Raw genomic sequence first — 17083 nt, 5'->3', positions numbered from 1 at the left:
TGATCTCAACCTCTCTGACTCGGGTTTCCCAGCTGTAAAATCTGGGAGGTTGGGGAAGACAGTGATACTGAACATAAGCAAGATCTGAGCTACAGGACTTAAGATGTTCACAGCCATAGGTAGGTGAGTAAGGGCTTGTCTTCATGTACAATACTACACCTCCCTGAGAGGCAGTAGCTAAGTTAGCCGGGAGAAGCTCTTCCATTGACATAGTGCTGTCTACATGCAAGGGGGTGGAGGGGTAAGGTCAATATAACTGCGTCGCTCCGGGGTGTAGATTTTTCACACCAATGAGTGACGTGGTTATACCAATATAGGTCTGTAGCGTAGACCTGGCCTTAGTATTGTTTGTATTTTATAACTTTGGAAAATGAGGCTCAAATCAAAATGGTGGTAGGTGCAAAATCATCATTCAAAATGAATTTTCAAAGAAAACTTGGATGCATCTTTAGCCTCAAAACCAGCGTACTGATTTAAAACAAAACAGCCTCTGCCTGTGTCTAGTTCAGGTCATAAGAAGAGGTTCTGCGGTCCAATGGATAGGGCCCTGAACTGAACATAAGAAGACCTCCCCAATGACTTGTTGTTTAACAAGTTAGAGAGGATGATGTCAGGTATTTTGTCAGACTCTGGACTGCACAAACTTTATCTTGCCAGTCCAGTGAGGATGTACTGCTCTCCCTTTGAAAAGCTCTTGCATCTAACATTGTCAGTGATTTTCTGTGTACTCAGTGTGTTCCGTGCATTGCTGCTGTGGTCTGGCTCATTAATAACTTGAGATCCTCTTGTAATTTTTGTGCCATAGAACTCAACTTGCCTTAGTGTTCACTCCTCCCTAGCTCTCCTCTACCACCACCAAAAAAAAAAAAGGACTTGTGTCTTTGTAGAATCTAGTAGTTAAGATGAGACTTGGTTGCTCTCAACTCCTGGTTTGCTTTGCTTTGCTTTCCTTTCCCTCCCCTCCCTCCGTGTTACCAAGTCCGCTGACACTATTTCTGAAACGCTAGTATTTCCTGTTGAGTTACCGTTACGCAATGATATACAGACTTATGAAGGCTATTCACTCCAGGCCACTGAAGATCAGAGGCGGCACAGAGGGTATTAATCCTGCTTTTATGTTCAAGGAGTTAAAAAAGAAAAGAAAAGGAAAAAAAAGAGGCGTTCAAGAGCTTTGATGCCACAACAAAGGAGGCACAAGGATACCTTGAGAGATGAGTAGGTGACCATTCGGTCTGGTGTGAGAAACTTGCATTGGGACAGAGTTCCTGTCCAAAGCAGGAGGTGGAGTCCCACCTGGAGAGATGGATTTGGTTTGGCCTAGGTTTAGCAGAGTCCTGTGTGAATTAAGAGGTAGAGCCTCAGGCCACACCACATGGAGTAAGACTTCTACTAACTAATAGCACTTAGCACTTTCAAAGTGCCTTTTTCCATAAGGAGCCTTGTTGCACAGAGCAGACTAAAGCTCAGAGAGGGGAAGTGACTTGCCTGACTTGTCCCAGCTCTGCCATTGAATCACTGTGACTAGAGCACTGGATTGTTGACTCTCTGTCCTGTGCACCATTGAACCACAATGACTCATTAGACAGTCTCATATTCAAGAGAATCAGTTGCAACTATTTTTTCAATAAAAGCTGCTAGGATAATCCTGCAGAGAACTAGAAGGCTTTTTCCAGAGGGCCCAGGGAGCAGAGTTATTTGCAACATATTTTACTGTTCTGTGTGGCTACAGATGAATCAATTGTTAAACACACTAGCCACATGAGGCATATACTAGAACTGATGTGACAGTTGGAGATTCTGGTTTGTGTCCAGCTTTCATAAATTATGTATCTTTGTAGATGGGATTTGACCTAAAAGGTCTCTTTTCTCTGATTTCTGTGGTGTATTATGCATCCATTACCACATGAGCATGGATGGATGGTCTGTGGTTAAGGTGTTGGTCTGGGACTCGAGCAAACTGGGTTCAGTAACTGGCTCTGCCATAGACCTGTGTGACCTTGGGCAAGTCACATAATCTCTCTCAGCTTCAATATCTGCATCTGTAAAATGGGGATACTTCCCTACTTCACAAACACGTTGTGAGGATAAACTCGTTGTCTGAGAGTTACTCAGATCCCACAGTGAGTAGTTAGGTCTCATTCAAAATGCTAACTTTCAAATAATCTTACTTCTGCAAAGAATTCCTGTAGGTTGTTACTGCATTGGCTCCTTAAAATAGTGACCAAGATTTTAGATTTATTGTTTTAGTTATAAAGGGCATTGATACATTAATGGCCATAAGATGTAGCCTTCTATATAAATCAACCTGACCTAAAAATGTTAGTGGCGCATTCCTCTGTGGGTTTTTGGTCTCACAAGACAGGGCTTCAGAGATGATACTTGCAGTAAATTTTTCTCCACTGACATTGTGTGGTAGAATCTTCTAGCTAACCCTGACTGGGAGCCCCACTGCAGATAATCAAATGTTGCAAATTAATGAGTAAATGAACGTATAAACAAAAAAAGCTATAGTATTACATTGTTAAAATTACTTGTATTTATTTCCACAAGTGTAGTTTAATTTTTTGTCGCACTGTACTAATCTATTAGGATACATTTTTTTAAATTAATATAGCTTTATATGAACGTTCACTTCAGTGATGAGCTCACTACAGTACTCAGAGCTCTTAAAACGCTGAGCATTAAGGCCCTGATCCAGAAAACACCTCTTCCACCACCATTACCACCACACACACAGACACACCTGCGTGCTTTGCTAGATCGGATCTAAGGTTGGGAGGAAGGTAGAACCGTTGTAAATTTTACTAGCTTAAAAGCGAGAAATAAATAAAACGGAGATTGTTAGGCAAGATCAGTTTTGTGTGTGGGTTACCCAACATTGGCTCACAGGTCAAGCATGTTATAACAAGGGTTAAAATGGAGCATTTAAGCAGCAGGACTGCAGTTATCGTAGGGCAAAATGTTATAAACGTAACATTTTAAAACAAAGGCTTATCTTAAAGTGACGATCCAGTCCATCCCTACTGTTCCTAACCAGTAAACATAGTGGGCTAAATTTTCTAAAAGGCAGGTGCTATAATCTGTTCACATGTTTGTACGTATTTTGGTTTGTGCATGCAGCATCTGACTTGCACTTGCAGATTAGAGTTTGAGCAAGCTGGATGAGTTCAACAGTGCATGTACAACTTTGCATGCATACTTACAAAATCTTGCATGTTTCCATCAAGGCTGATGTTAGTGTTTTTTATAATGAGGGACTGTTTGATCCTCTAATTGAAACACATCAGACTTGTTTATGTATCATCCAGCCTGGTAATTTTAGGTAATGCCTTTAGATTTCTCTCTGTCTCATACTATGTCAGTTTTGAACTTAAAACAAATGGGATGTACTTATGGATTCTTCATCTTGTTCAAGAACATAAACTCCAGGTAATTTAGCTACAAGGCATCTTTGGAGTTCAGGATCAGTTTCCCATCAGTAGTTCTTTGCAGTCATAGAGCAACTTTCTTGTCAAGAATTTTTGTGTTACAACCTTCACCCTCATTTTATGGATGTATAAACTGAGGCACTGACAGGTTATAAATGACCTGCCGATGGTCCCAGAGTGAATCAGTGGCAGAGCTGGGAACACAGACCATGCCCTCTGTACACTGTTAACTCCAGTGAGCAAGTTCGTTTATTTTTATATCCTGCTACAGGGAATAAATCTTTATTTTTACAACAAATCATAAGATTATACCTAGAAAGGCCCATAAATCATGTGGCAAAGTTAGTCTGAAATCCCTTTGAGAAACTAAACCTATCCAGTTTCATAGCATTCATATTTCTGAATCCTTACTTGGGAAGAAAGTGCTATTTTACTGGGGGACGAATGAACAGATAATTAGCTGGTGAGGTCATTGTTTGCTTGGGCTCTGTTGATGGGGCAGCCAAGCCTGGCTTATAATGTAAACATAGTGTAAAATGTTTATCGCTGGCTTTGTCATTCTCCTTATTTGTCAGGGCATCTTGATGAGAATGAGAAATTTTCTTGTGCTGCATAGGGAGTTGAGAGATTTCCATAAAAAGGCACAGGCGTTGCGTGGAAGAGCAGAGAGGTTTCTGACTTGGCAGCATTAAGTCAGGCCTGACCTTTTTCAGAAAGAAAATATTGACCTCCTAAATCATTCCCTGTTGCGGGTGGGTGGGTGGGTGAAGTAAACTCTGATGCTTTTATTTCACTGGTTCAATTTTCTTGTTTAATTGCTTGTAGTTTTATGCAATTAAGCGTTGGAAGAGTGAAGGAAAGGTGCCATAAGCGAGTAGTAATATTTTGTGCAGATAGATTTTAGGGAAGAATTGTTTCTCTTTAATGGATGGATACATATCAAAATGCCCGTTTATCATTACAGCAAAACATATCACCATAATAACTCCACATTTGACCCTCTTTCTTCCCAAATACCTGAAAGACAAGACTAACTTTGTAGTATTCCCAGAAAGTTAACAGATCTAAGTTTTGGTGTCCCAAGGGAAGAAATGAATTCCAGAGTCAGACTCCTCACACATTCCCTGAAATAGGTGAATAACTGAACGTCTGTAAAACAAATAAAGGTAAATCCCAGCCCGTATAATAATACTGAACAGAAACAATAAAAAGACTCTGTAGATCTACCAGCATCCTGGTGAAAAGAACATTGTGGGTTTTTAATTTATTTTTTTGAATTTGAAGGTTGCTACACTGAGTCCAGTAAATTACAGCCATCAAAGTACACATTTGCTTGGGTACCCAGGTTTAAAATAAAAATCTTTTTGTTGCTGCTGAAGAGATTTTTGTACTTAGCTATACAAGAGATTTTTGTACTTAGTCTGTCCTACAAATAAACGTGCTATGTCAGCGGTTCTTCGGGAAAACATGTAATGTTTCTGAGGTGATGCTTGCAAACATTGCTCCTAATTCCATGCTTTCCCCCTGTTTTTCAGATTACCTGTATTTGAACAGACCACATCATGCGTGAGTACAAGCTAGTGGTCCTGGGTTCAGGAGGCGTTGGGAAGTCTGCTTTGGTGAGTGAGCATTCAGTATCTGACTTGAAAATTGTGCATTGGAGGGCAGTATCAAAAATTTCACCAGTGTCTCGTTGCAAATAGTACTATTTTACACTATCGGGACATTTTTGTTACTTTCTGCATACCCAACACTTGATTTGATTACTGCTATTGAACTGCTCAAGTAGTAAATGTATTAAATTTAAAATTACCAAATCTTTAAAGATGGAGCACTGAGATTGTTTTCAGTGAAAAGACTTGTGTTGCTATTTTATTTTCAGTTTGCATGTATATAACCTAGCATATAAATATATATTTTGTAAATTGAAAATGTGTAATCTAGAATAAAATGAAGCACAGAGTATTGGCTTGAATGCTTGTGAACTGCGGATGCCTGAGGCGCAGGGTAGCTGGCATTCCTCGAAGGCTGCGTGTTTTCCATTGCAGATGGAACTAGACTGAAACTAATGTGGCAAGAAACAGCCCACTGGTAGTGTAGCAGGATAACACTGGCGCTGCTCACTTCTGAAGTATGTGTGTTGCTTCGCAGTGGTTTGTGTTGCAGTGCTGACAGCAAAGCCAATGCACTGTAATGGAGACTTCAGTCCTTCATTGTAGTACTGAGCATGCGTCAAGCTGTGTATCACACATCTAAATCAACCAGCTCACTACTGAAAGGAGTAGGCAGGGAGGGACTAGTGGGAATTTATTAAAGCAAGCAAATTCACCCTGCCACCTGTCACGTAGGGGTGGGAGTAGCTGTCCAATTGTTTTTAATGTAGGCAAAAATAAGGTGTTAAGGATAGTAAGATTGTTTTCTCTTGCATCCTTTCACTTACACGTGGAGATGAAAAGCTGATGTACTTGGTAAGTTACTTGCAGAATCCAGAGGGTGAGTGAGAGAAGACAGATGAGGTGTAAAGCATACAGGTTGTTAAACAATACATTTGGTTTGATGCACTATTTAATCGTTTTCCCCATAATAACCTGAGGTGTCATGCAGGTGTAAAACTTTATTCTTAACAACGTGTTTGTATAAAACCCTGCTCTTCCATGGTAACTTCAGCAATTAATAATGAGGCTCTTCACCCCCTGGTCCCCCAATAGTCCCCTAGGCTATGTCTGTTTTTCCCATCAGGAATATAATATTTGTGATTTAGGAGTCCTGCGATGAGACTCTTTCTAACCTACTGTACATGCCACTAAAATGTCAGACAGATGTCAAACTTTGGAGAAGTTTCCTCACTTGTGATGTAAAATCTAAATCAGTTCAGTCTCGCAGCTTTTTTTAATTGAAAAACAAACTTTTGTTTTTCCAAATATTTAACTTTTAGGTAAAAGTTAGATTTTTTTTTTTTCAGACTCATTAATTCTCAGATCTTTTCTGTGGACAAATAAACTTGTTTTTTGTTTGTTATAAGTAATATGTATGATGGCCTGATTCTCATCTCACCTACAACACTGTAAAGTTGGGGGCGGGGGGGTGACTCCACTGATCAGCAGCTTTGTACCAGTGATACAACTGGAATGAATGAAGAATAATGTCAGTGTGCATGTCCGGTGATATTTGGTAAGCCAAATGCCATTATTGACATTATATAACCATACATTGCATTGCATATGGACAGATTGATCTAACATGCTGATAATGGGGAACAAAAAATTAACAATAAACAAGTCAAGATCTGATGGCATTGAGAGGTAACAAAATAGTAAATTATTTACAAGATAGCCATCAGAAGAGAGGTTCTGATGGGCTTTAAAATAATACAGTGGAAGGGATTAAAACACAGTATAACTATGGTAGTTTTCTGCCAATAGTAGGTGATCCAATGTCCTGATTTTATAGGGACAGTGCCGATTTTTGGGTCGTCTTCTTATATAGGCTCCTATTTCTCACCCCCCAACCCCACCCCGTCCCGATTTTTCAAATTTGCTGTCTGATCACCCTAGCCAATAGTAATCTTAAAATTTCTCTCTCCTCCCCCACCCCCAAGTGACTTAAACTAAAATGACTTATAAAGAGGCTGGTATTGGTATTCAGTTCTGTATTTGAATGACAGTTGAGAACACAATGTGGTGGTGTTTTATTGCAAAACCTCCTTTCTTGTTTTGACTCTTGCTTCCCAATATAATGCTGATAGTGCAACACTTCTCCTGGCTTGCCCTCTGGCACTAATGGCCGTATAATGAAAGTTCTTTATAGTAACGAATGTGCCGTTATTTTAAAGCTTTCTTTTAATAGTCATCTGTTGTGTGATGGACTTCTGCTCCTTTCTAATGGCAAGCAAGATCCTTTGGCCAATCAGTGAGAAAGTAAAGTTACCAGCATCTGGCTGCAAATGGTCATATGTATAATTGGACAAACACAAAATGAGCAAACATTCAAGCTCTGTGCTAAGGGAGAGTAATACAAGTAATGGAGCAAGGTGTGGCTGGGAGCCAGGAACTTCTGAATTCTCTTCTCCTGTCTGCCTCAGTTACCTTACATATAAAGTGGGGGTACTATTTACCTACCTCACAGGAGTGTTGTGGAGATCAGCAAATATTGTAGAGTGCTTGGAAGGTGAAGAAGTAATCCTAGGTCACAAATAGAGCCACAGTGTAGTTAAATGTAACTACAGTGATGTTCCAGTGCAATGGGCAGTCTTGTACATGGGGAAAACAAGGAACTTTATTTTCAGAAGTGTTGATCCCGGCAGCTCGCGTAGTGTTTGGTTGGAGCTGCGGTTGAATAGTTTCTTCTGAAAACCAGGCCCTGTGGATTCAGTTAATAACTTTCTTCTATTAGATACACCCTACATTGATTACAAAATGAGTTGTGTTGGGACAGTACATTAGAAGGAGAAGCTGTTCAGAGTGGTCTGCCAGGTTCTAGCACCTTTGTGTGAAGACTGACTTACAAACCTGGGGAAACTATTAACAGTATACCAATGAGATACAGTTGGTTTTTTTGAGTCATGACTGAATCACATTTTCCAGTGTTAGCCTCTTAACCAAAAACAAAGTCTTTGTACCCTTTTTGGTAGTAACCATTCAGAAGTCTCTGGGTGTAATCACCACACTCTTAAGGAGTTCTGTCTGTTGTGGTGGGGCTCCTGTTGCCTTACATAACACCATGGCTGATTGCGTTACCGATGATCTCATTTAAAGTGGTATTTCTGGGATCTTCTATCTGAAGAGACCTTTGAGATAACCACCATACAGTGTGATAGGGAAATGGTAGAGAAGAAGAGACTTTGTCTTTCTAGACCAGTGGTTTTCAACCTTTTAAAATTTTTGAATGGAGTTGCATAATGTACCTCTTTGGAAGTATTAGACATAGTCTGCGGACCCACAGAGGTCTGGGGACCACAGATTGAAAACCACTGTTCTAGACTACAGAATGAGTTGAGATTTTGAGTGAGGCCACATGCCTCCCATCTGCAGGAAATCTTCTCTAGCATGAAAGCTAGAAAATTGTTTTCTTGCTAGTTTAAAAGAAACCAGTGGGCATTTTGTACTCTCCAGAATATAGTGATGTCTTTTGCAGATTCCTGGCTGTGTGCTACTCTTTCAAAATCTGAAACCATCTATTTAGGAGCAAAAGCATGTTTGAGCCCTGCTATTTATTTGTGTGTGTGTGTGTGTGTGTGTGTGTGTGGGGCACAGAGGTTGCTACTACCTATATTTATGTAGCAAGCCAGGGACAGATTAGCATTAGAATTTAGTAGTTCCTGGTTCACAGACCCAAGTTTATCTAGTAGATTATGTAGCAGTATCTGGTTAAAACAAAAAATCCGCCACCCTGAAAATAGAGCAGTTCCGAATTTCTCAAATTGTGACCTGCAGAGATCTGGCTGGTTGCACTTGGTGCTACATTCTCCTCATTTCCCGCTATTAAATCACATTAAAAGAAGCTAAAAACCTCACTCTTCTATGTAAGCAAATGCTGCTGCTGCTGTTACAGGGATGCTTTGCAATCACAGATGGGAGAGGAAATATCTAAAGCACATGCCTTTCTATTCAGATTTGATCCATACTATGAAAGACATTTGCGAAGCCCTGGGATAGGTGAAAGGGAATTTCATCTATCTCACAAGGCAAAAGTAGAAAATCATAGCGTGGTTGGTGGAAAAGCATAAGTTTCCATCCAAAAGCCCTAAAAGAACAGAGTTAAAATATAAGGTCCTTTACAAATTTAAGATAAATACTGGATATCCAGATACCAGCCATGTCAAAAGCTTCCCATTCTAGTTTCACTCTGAGTGCGTGCATAGGAGAGGAAAGAACTTCAGTTTTGAAACGAGTGGTATCTCCTTTCTTCTGTTTCAATATAAATTGTGGTAGTTGAATGTATGGTGCACTGTTCTAGTTGGTTTGTATTTGTTTTTTGATTTTTATAAAAACAATTACAATTACTAAGAGGTGAATGATTTAAAGATAGTTTTTAAATATGTCATTCTGAAATCTTGCTGTATATCTTTGTCAGTATTAATATTTTATTTATTTGTATTATCTTAGCACCTTGGAGAGTCTTAATCATGGACCTGGACCCCAGTGCTACATGCTGAGCAAATACAGAACAAAACACCCCTGTCCCTGCCCTAAAGAGCTTACAGTCTAAGTTACTGCATTTTAATAAGACTGAGATGCTCTAAATGAAACTTAGTCCTCAAATACAGAGGCTTTCACAGTGGTGACATCTTTCCAGATTTTATTGTGTCTCTCAATATTTGGTGGTTTTCCTGAAGGCCCAGTTCCTTTGTGAGATTTTGTGAGACGCTCAGCTGTCACTTTAAAAAATAATTAAGTTTCTAGCCCTCGTGGTTGCTGAGAAATTCTTAAAACTATGACCGTACACACTGAAGACTTCAAAACTAAAACAAACAACCAAAACCCCCAGATTTTATTAGATTTAAATTTTTGTCCTGGCTCATGACTTTGAATGCTTGGGTTGGCAATACTGATGTGATGCAGAATTTACACTATTCTGTTTTTGAAGAGCTGCTACTTGAAGGTCAGTAGGCCATATCGGAGTTTATTCTTTAACTGTTTTCCCTTTTTTTCAGACTGTACAATTTGTTCAGGGAATTTTTGTTGAAAAATATGACCCCACAATAGAAGATTCATACAGAAAGGTACAGTATAAAATTATGCTATTTTCTATCAACCCTTTTAGGGCCTGATACTGCATCTTTCTTTTTCTTTTTTTTTTTTTTTTAAGTTCAGGCAAAACTTCTCCATGTCCTGCGAATTTTGTCTGCGTAAGGGGTGTGAGTTTGGATCTGTGTTAGTGTAGTGAGGTTGGCTTGTTAGCCTCCAGTCCTGCACACTGATCCATGCAGCTGGTTCTCTGTGCCAGTATAGAGCACTTTGCAGAATCAGGGCCTTAGGGTATGTGCAATTAAAAGACCTGTAGCTTGGTAGCGGCTGGCCCAGGTCAGCTGACTCTGGCTCAGGTTGCTGGGCTATACAATTGCCGTGTAGACGTTCAGGCTTGGACTGGAGCCTGGGCGTTGAGACCCCGCGAAGGGGGAGGGTGCCCAGGCTCAGGTCCAAGTCTGAATGTCTAGACTGCAATTTTTAGCCCCGCAGTCCGGGCTCTAAAACTTGGTGCGACAGGATTTTTTATCACAGTGTAGCCATACCCTTAATGTCATGGAGTCTTAGTTCATGGTATGCTGACATAACACTGATTGCCATTTAAAAATAAATGAATCCGAATTTATCATGCCATGGCGTTTGCAACGTTTCCTACTGTAAGTAAAGGAAATAACACAAATATCACAGATTTAAGTACTGAAGTATAGTCATTGTTTTTAAAAAAAACAGACCACTTCACTGTTTAGTTTAAATGAGTGTTGCTTACTTTGAAGGCATATGACATTTTTCACTGCCTTTTTGGAAATGAGCTTGCAATTACAAAGCAGAAGCTCTTGTTCGAATCCTTGATACAGTGGCTTGATGTAATTCTATCCTTAGAGCTGCATTCTCCACTCAGATTGATGTAAAGAACCACATTTTTTAGAGATAAGAATAATTGTTGTCACGATTAAAGGCTCCAAACCAGAAAACGAAAGAAAGTGATGCTTTTTGTGCATGACAATAAAGCGAAAAAATTGTTAAAACCTTCGTATTCAAGAGTTGCTTTTTCTGGAATTACCCTCTTTAATCTGAAATTATTTTTAGTAAGTGGAACACTTGGAAAATTTAACAGGTTTGTTTTTTTGTGGGTTTGAGGAGGGATGAAGGAAAACGTAAGTTAAAGGGCTCTTTGGTTGTAATTCTATATGTCTCACACTTGCACACTTTTGAGCATATTATATATTTTTTTTCTTACTGTTGTTTGTTTCTTCCTTTTTTTCCAGCAAGTGGAAGTAGACTGCCAACAGTGTATGCTTGAAATCCTCGATACAGCAGGGACAGTAAGAAAAATCTAAAATATAGAATTTTTAAAGTTAAAAATGAAGTTGCATTTTAAAAGGATTTGTCAGTGAAATAGCCCCATCCTGTCAAAAAGAAAATGTTAGATTGACTGCAGCTGCACTAAACTGCAGTGTTTTGTTAAGTAACCCAAAAGCCAGTGTGGTGAATCTGTCACCTGAACACGGCCAAACCCAGGAAAACTGCACACAATCACTATGTTCTCGAAAAAAGAACAGGAATACTTGTGGCACCTTAGAGACTAACAAATTTATTTGAGCATAAGCTTTGGTGAGCTACAGCTCACTTCATCGGAGGCATGCAGTGGATGCAGTGAGCTGTAGCTCACGAAAGCTTATGCTCTAATAAATTTGTTAGTCTCTAAGGTGCCACAAGTACTCCTGTTCTTTTTATGGATACAGACTAACACGGCTGCTACTCTGAAACCTTTTTTGTCCTATGATTAGTGGGATGTTAGTGGGCCACTACACCTTGAATGGTCTCTTATAATATGTGCTAACTACTTTTACACTAAACTATCTGTTCGATCTTGTATGTATCTGTGACACTCTTAGTACCTTTCCCAGACTGGAATAAGAGTTCTGTGTAGCTTGAAAGGTTGTTTCAGGTTGGTCCAACTAAAGATATTACGTCACCCACCTTGTCTCTTCAGTGACTGTAGATGTTACCCAGCTGAATTTCTCTCACAGATGGGATATGAATGGATTAGTGTTCCTCCAAATTCTAAACACCTTATCAACTCTGCATAGGAATAAACTGGTATCTTTATAACACGATGCTAGAATTTAGGGATGATCATTCGTAATGTATTGTATTGTGGTGTTGCCCAGAGTTCACAGTGTGCTGAGCATTGTACAAACACATACAAAAGATATGGTCTCTACCCCAAAGAGCTGGCAATCAGAGACATGAGGGATGGTAACAAGCTATAAGAGGACAAAGGTGGGTATGGGATGACCATCATAAAACTACACCATTCCATAAGCTAACAATGGACACGACTTGAAGGTCCTGAATCATTGAAACTATGATGTATTTATTTTTTTCAAACAAAGAAAGTTCCCTGTCAAGCCGCTGCACTTGGGCCTGCTTCCTCCTTTCTTAAAGGACCCTCCTCCAACAAACAGGGCCTTCCATGCTGTGGCTCTTCCTCAGATAGTGCTGGAAGGGACATTCTTCTCCTTCAGCTGCTTTCCATGTTAGGAGGGCACGATGAAACAGCAGCCTGTCCAGAGCGCAAATTTGAAGAGAGGCTTCTCCTTCGCAGCAGCTGAGGATGTCTTTCCACCCCCATAGCCCATGTGACTGGAGTATGTAAGGGCCTTGTGCCTCCTGTGGGAATCCCTTCCTGCCCAGATCAACTGCCCCTCTTGCTGCTTCTCTGTGCTGCCCAGCTGTTCCATGCTGGGGGAAGCCCTGTCATCCCCCTCCTCCTAGCATCCACTAAGAGGCGAGCTTTCTGAAAGCCTACCAAGCCTTTTTATCATCCTATGGGAGGGGGGTCACTAAACAAACAGACTCCAGTGGTTGAGAACACTATGGGAGGAGGATCTGCTTCTTAAAAGAGTTTTAAAACACAATTGCTGTTTGTTTTGGGAAGCACTTGGATACCATGATGTTGAAAGTAGCACAGGCAGATAGAAATCAAAGTATGGTTAGAATTTCTAGTGAAGGTTCTTTCACTGACTTGTGCAAAAGATAGCTCTTGGGTCAGTCCCTGGATTTTCCAGCCCGTTCTTGCATACCCTTATGTTTCATCACATTGAACCTTCAAGCCATTTACGTGCAGCAAATGACTGCTGTACAGTTACATGTGCTTAAATGTGAGCTCACTCTTTCCTCTACACATTGGTGTTCACAAAAAAAACCACAAGTGTGTGGCACCTAGGCAGTCTCTGCACAGTACTAGAGCAGGGACATATTTGCAGACTGTCGCTTCTCTGGCAGCGAAATAACACATTTGCGCTGGTATTTCAAATATTAACCAAATATTAACAGTAGTATGCTTTAGATGTACATTAGTCCATATTTATCACTGCAAGATATTTACCAGATTTAATTCTATAGCATCCTCTGGCTTTTTTTCTTGCTATTTTTGTCTGTTCTAACAGGGGTTTTTTTCCTCCTGAAGGAGGGGCGAGAAAGAAGGGAAGGAATTGAGTTAATGTTTTCATTAAATTCATAGGCTTCACTGAATTTCTGTAAGGGGTAAAAATGTAAATGTAATGTTAGCTACTACATTCTTATCTCTATTAGAATAAAAGGATTCCTTTTGAAACGTTTGTTATATGTATTAATAGCTAATTAATTACCTTTTAAAATATTTGATTACAGGAGCAATTTACAGCAATGAGGGATCTCTATATGAAGAACGGTCAAGGGTTTGCACTAGTATATTCTATTACAGCACAGTCCACGTTTAATGACTTACAGGACCTGAGGGAACAGATTTTACGGGTTAAGGACACTGAAGATGTAAGTAAAGGACTTTTTGCTTTGTGAGCTATTGAAATCCTTCCATAAGTAAACAAGCCGGTATTTGGCTTTTTCGAGCAAGCTGATGGATGACTGAAGACTCCTGTTGCCTAGGAATGTTTTTTACTGTGTAGTAAGCTTGTGCTAGATGTTTTAGAAAAACTTAATTTTTTTTTTTTTACATTAACTTTATTGAGCAGATTTTCAAGAGCTCAGCATCCAAAATTAGGGGTAGATTTTGTTTCAAAAGAGCTCTTCTCCCATTGGGCATACAAACAACTTGGCCAGATTTTCAGACATGCTCAGCATCCAGGTGGCCCTGGTGAGAACAATGGGAAATGCTGGTTGCGGAACTTTTTTGGAAATCTGTCCTTAGTTGGTTTTTAACTTTGATAGTCTTTCCCAGTATAGGCATTTTCTTTTTTCTAGATGGGTTATATCAGAATATTATTGTTTTAAAAAATTAAACAAATTTTACTGTACTTCAGTTTCTTTTCCTCTAATTTTCCCATAGAGTGAGGAGGAAGCTTACATGTGAAGAATCATCCTGAATGTGTTGTACCTGGGCTATAAGTGGAAAAGACGTGTTCAGCCTAGTCGCCAAAAAGATTAATCGAATTTTTGCAGTGGGTCACAAACTTAGTGATGGATAAAATTGGTTAAAGCGTGTTGCCAAGCTTTCTTTTAACTCTACGTATGTTTTTATATGGCCTAAAGATGAGGCAACCTGCACTGAAATAAGAGCTTGAGTATGTGGGAGGGAAGAAGTCTTGTTAGCCAAGCTTCTTACCTTTATTCCAGCTGTATGGATAATAATGGCAGCATTGAGAAGTGTGCTTAGTTACATAGCCTTAGGTCATATTGCATGAGGCAGAGATGTGTTTCGTATGATCTGTTACTCTAGTGCAGGGGTCGGCAGCCTTTCAGAAGGGGTGTGCCGAGTCTTCATTTATTCCCTCTAATTTAAGGTTTCGCGTGCCAGTAATACATTTTAAAGTTTTTAGAAGGTCTCTTTCTGTAAGTCTGTATTATATAACTAAACTATTGTTGTATGTAAAGTAAATAAGGTTTTTAAAATGTTTAAGAAGTGGCATTTAAAATGCAGAGCCTCCCCCCGGACTCATGGCCAGGACCCGGGCAGCGTGAGTGCCACTGAAAATCAGCTTGCGTGCTGCCTTTGACACATGTGCCATAGGTTGCCTACCCTGCTCTAGTGAATACTGAACCCCTTCTCCTCTTCCCCCCTCTCCCCATGAGTTCGCTTGAGACATGACCAAGACCGAGGACTCGCTTATTTCAGTGTGTGTTGGATGGTTTTTGTTTGGCTGTAACAATACAGAATACAGATAAACAGCTTGTCCCAAAGAGCTTATAGTCATATGTGGGCCAGTGACTAGTTTTTAAAAAACTTTATTTTGAAAACATGTTCAATTTCCTGTCTTCATAAACTGGGTCAAAGTCAGTTTTCTTTCTGCAAGAAAATTTCCCCAGTCCTCACTGGAGATTGAAAATACTTTTTTACTTTGCATTAATATCAACTGAGTGATTTTAGGGTGAGTGGAGATTTGTCATGCACCTATTGTAACCTTTTAAGTGATAATGTTATGTAGTAGCTGGTCTGGGGAATAAAAATTCATTTTGCACTTGCTGATCAGGAAGTCTTGGTTCTAGACGCTGAGTAGTAGCTTGGTTTCTGTTTGCATAAGCAAACTGTATTGCAGAATTCAAACCTGAACAGTTAATATTTGTAAGTCTCTAACAAGCTACCTGTACCAACCACATTTGTGCTTTCATTGTGATCTTTACCTTGTAGAAATGAATGTCCAAGGCATGTGATCTGCATGCATCTAGGTTTGAGGAGGTGACCCAGTTTCCATGGCCTTTTGGTCTGTGGTCTCTGCTGAGACTGCCAAGAAGGATTTCATCTGTGGTAGTGTTTCTGATGTGTATACCTGCCCACCAAGAAGTCGTTTTCACATTGGCCACCAAACAGCTGGCAAATGGGTAACTACTTTAAATCACTACTGACCAGTAGGTAAAGGCTTTGTATCCCATTATCAGTTCCCTGGAGAATCCTGTGTTTCTATCTGTGTCCTGAAGGAGAGGATTTTAGTCTTCAAGGCCCTCTGGGCAGCAACTTTTATAAATCCTTTTTAGGTCTAAGGTGAGGTTGTGTTGCTTCTGTTCAGTTTCCATTGCTGCTTACTCTACAATGAACAAAAAAAATTGCTGTATTTCAGAACCTGTCAGTGTTGGTTTTGAGCATTAAGGCCATCAACTTGTGATTATTGCAGGAACAGCATATCATTTAAACTTGACTGGCAGTTTGTCAATAGCTACTTTTTCAATTGTATATTTATCCTGCTGGCTCATCTTGAAAGCTCGTTGCTAAGGTTGAATAGAGCAGGATGTCTTGGGCTGTTTCCTGAACGCAGTACTGTTTTTAGTTACAGTGGTTTTAGATAGAAAACTTAAACACGTGTATGGTAGCCCTGGGAGGAGGGACTTAGACCAGTACGAAAGTTTTACTCCCAAGTCCATATTTAGGCACCTACATATTTATGTGGCCTGACTTCAGATATGCTCAGAGCCTGCATCTCCCATTGATTACAGTGGGATACGTGGGTGCTCATCACTTACGAAAATCTGGCAACTTGTATTTAGATGGCTGGGTTTATGATCCTAACTTTAGGCACCCAGATGTGGGAATTTTGGCCTCAGGGAGAACATGTAATTCAGACTCTGAATATGCAAGTGTGTGTGTCAAGGGTCTACTTTTATATATAGCTTTTAAAATTCCTGAGACTTATAAACTCAGGACAGTTTTCTTTGTCCCTCCCACTATTCTATTACAAGAGTCCTTGTTTCCAAAAACCTTATAGTCCCAAGAGCGTCTAACAGCTGTGGAATAAATAATTTTAGTTTTAGTTTTTGAAAAATTTTCAGCTAATGATAGAAATTAATTATTGGTTAGGTAATTTTTAGAACACTTAAAAAAAAGTGAAGAATGATTTTAAAAAGAACGTACACTGAATCCTTTAGCTGGCAAAGTACTGATCAGCCTGTACATCGTAGGAGGAGATAATATGCAATAACGCTGTGCCTCTGGACCCTGTGGATGGAACTGTTCCTGTCGTTAGAGGCTTTAGTTCT

The 17083-nt window shown here is 39.8% G+C and overlaps 1 protein-coding gene across 6 annotated transcripts in view; it reads left to right on the top strand.

Moving 5' to 3' along the window:
• Window positions 1-17083, top strand: part of RAP1A (RAP1A, member of RAS oncogene family) — a 67934-nt gene that overhangs the window by 39920 nt on the left and 10931 nt on the right. For all 6 annotated transcript variants that reach the window (XM_037884802.2, XM_037884805.2, XM_037884803.2 and 3 more), the window contains 4 exons: window positions 4964-5047; window positions 10081-10149; window positions 11380-11436; window positions 13790-13930. In XM_037884802.2, coding sequence (XP_037740730.1) covers window positions 4991-5047; window positions 10081-10149; window positions 11380-11436; window positions 13790-13930 — 324 coding nt within the window. In that variant the 5' untranslated portion in view covers window positions 4964-4990. The remainder of the gene's footprint in view (window positions 1-4963; window positions 5048-10080; window positions 10150-11379; window positions 11437-13789; window positions 13931-17083) is intronic.

The sequence above is a fragment of the Chelonia mydas genome, chromosome 21 (assembly GCF_015237465.2).
Source record: "Chelonia mydas isolate rCheMyd1 chromosome 21, rCheMyd1.pri.v2, whole genome shotgun sequence".
NCBI lineage: Eukaryota > Metazoa > Chordata > Testudines > Cheloniidae > Chelonia > Chelonia mydas.
Note: the sequence above shows the minus strand (reverse complement) of the source record. Positions and strands in the feature narration are given on the sequence as shown.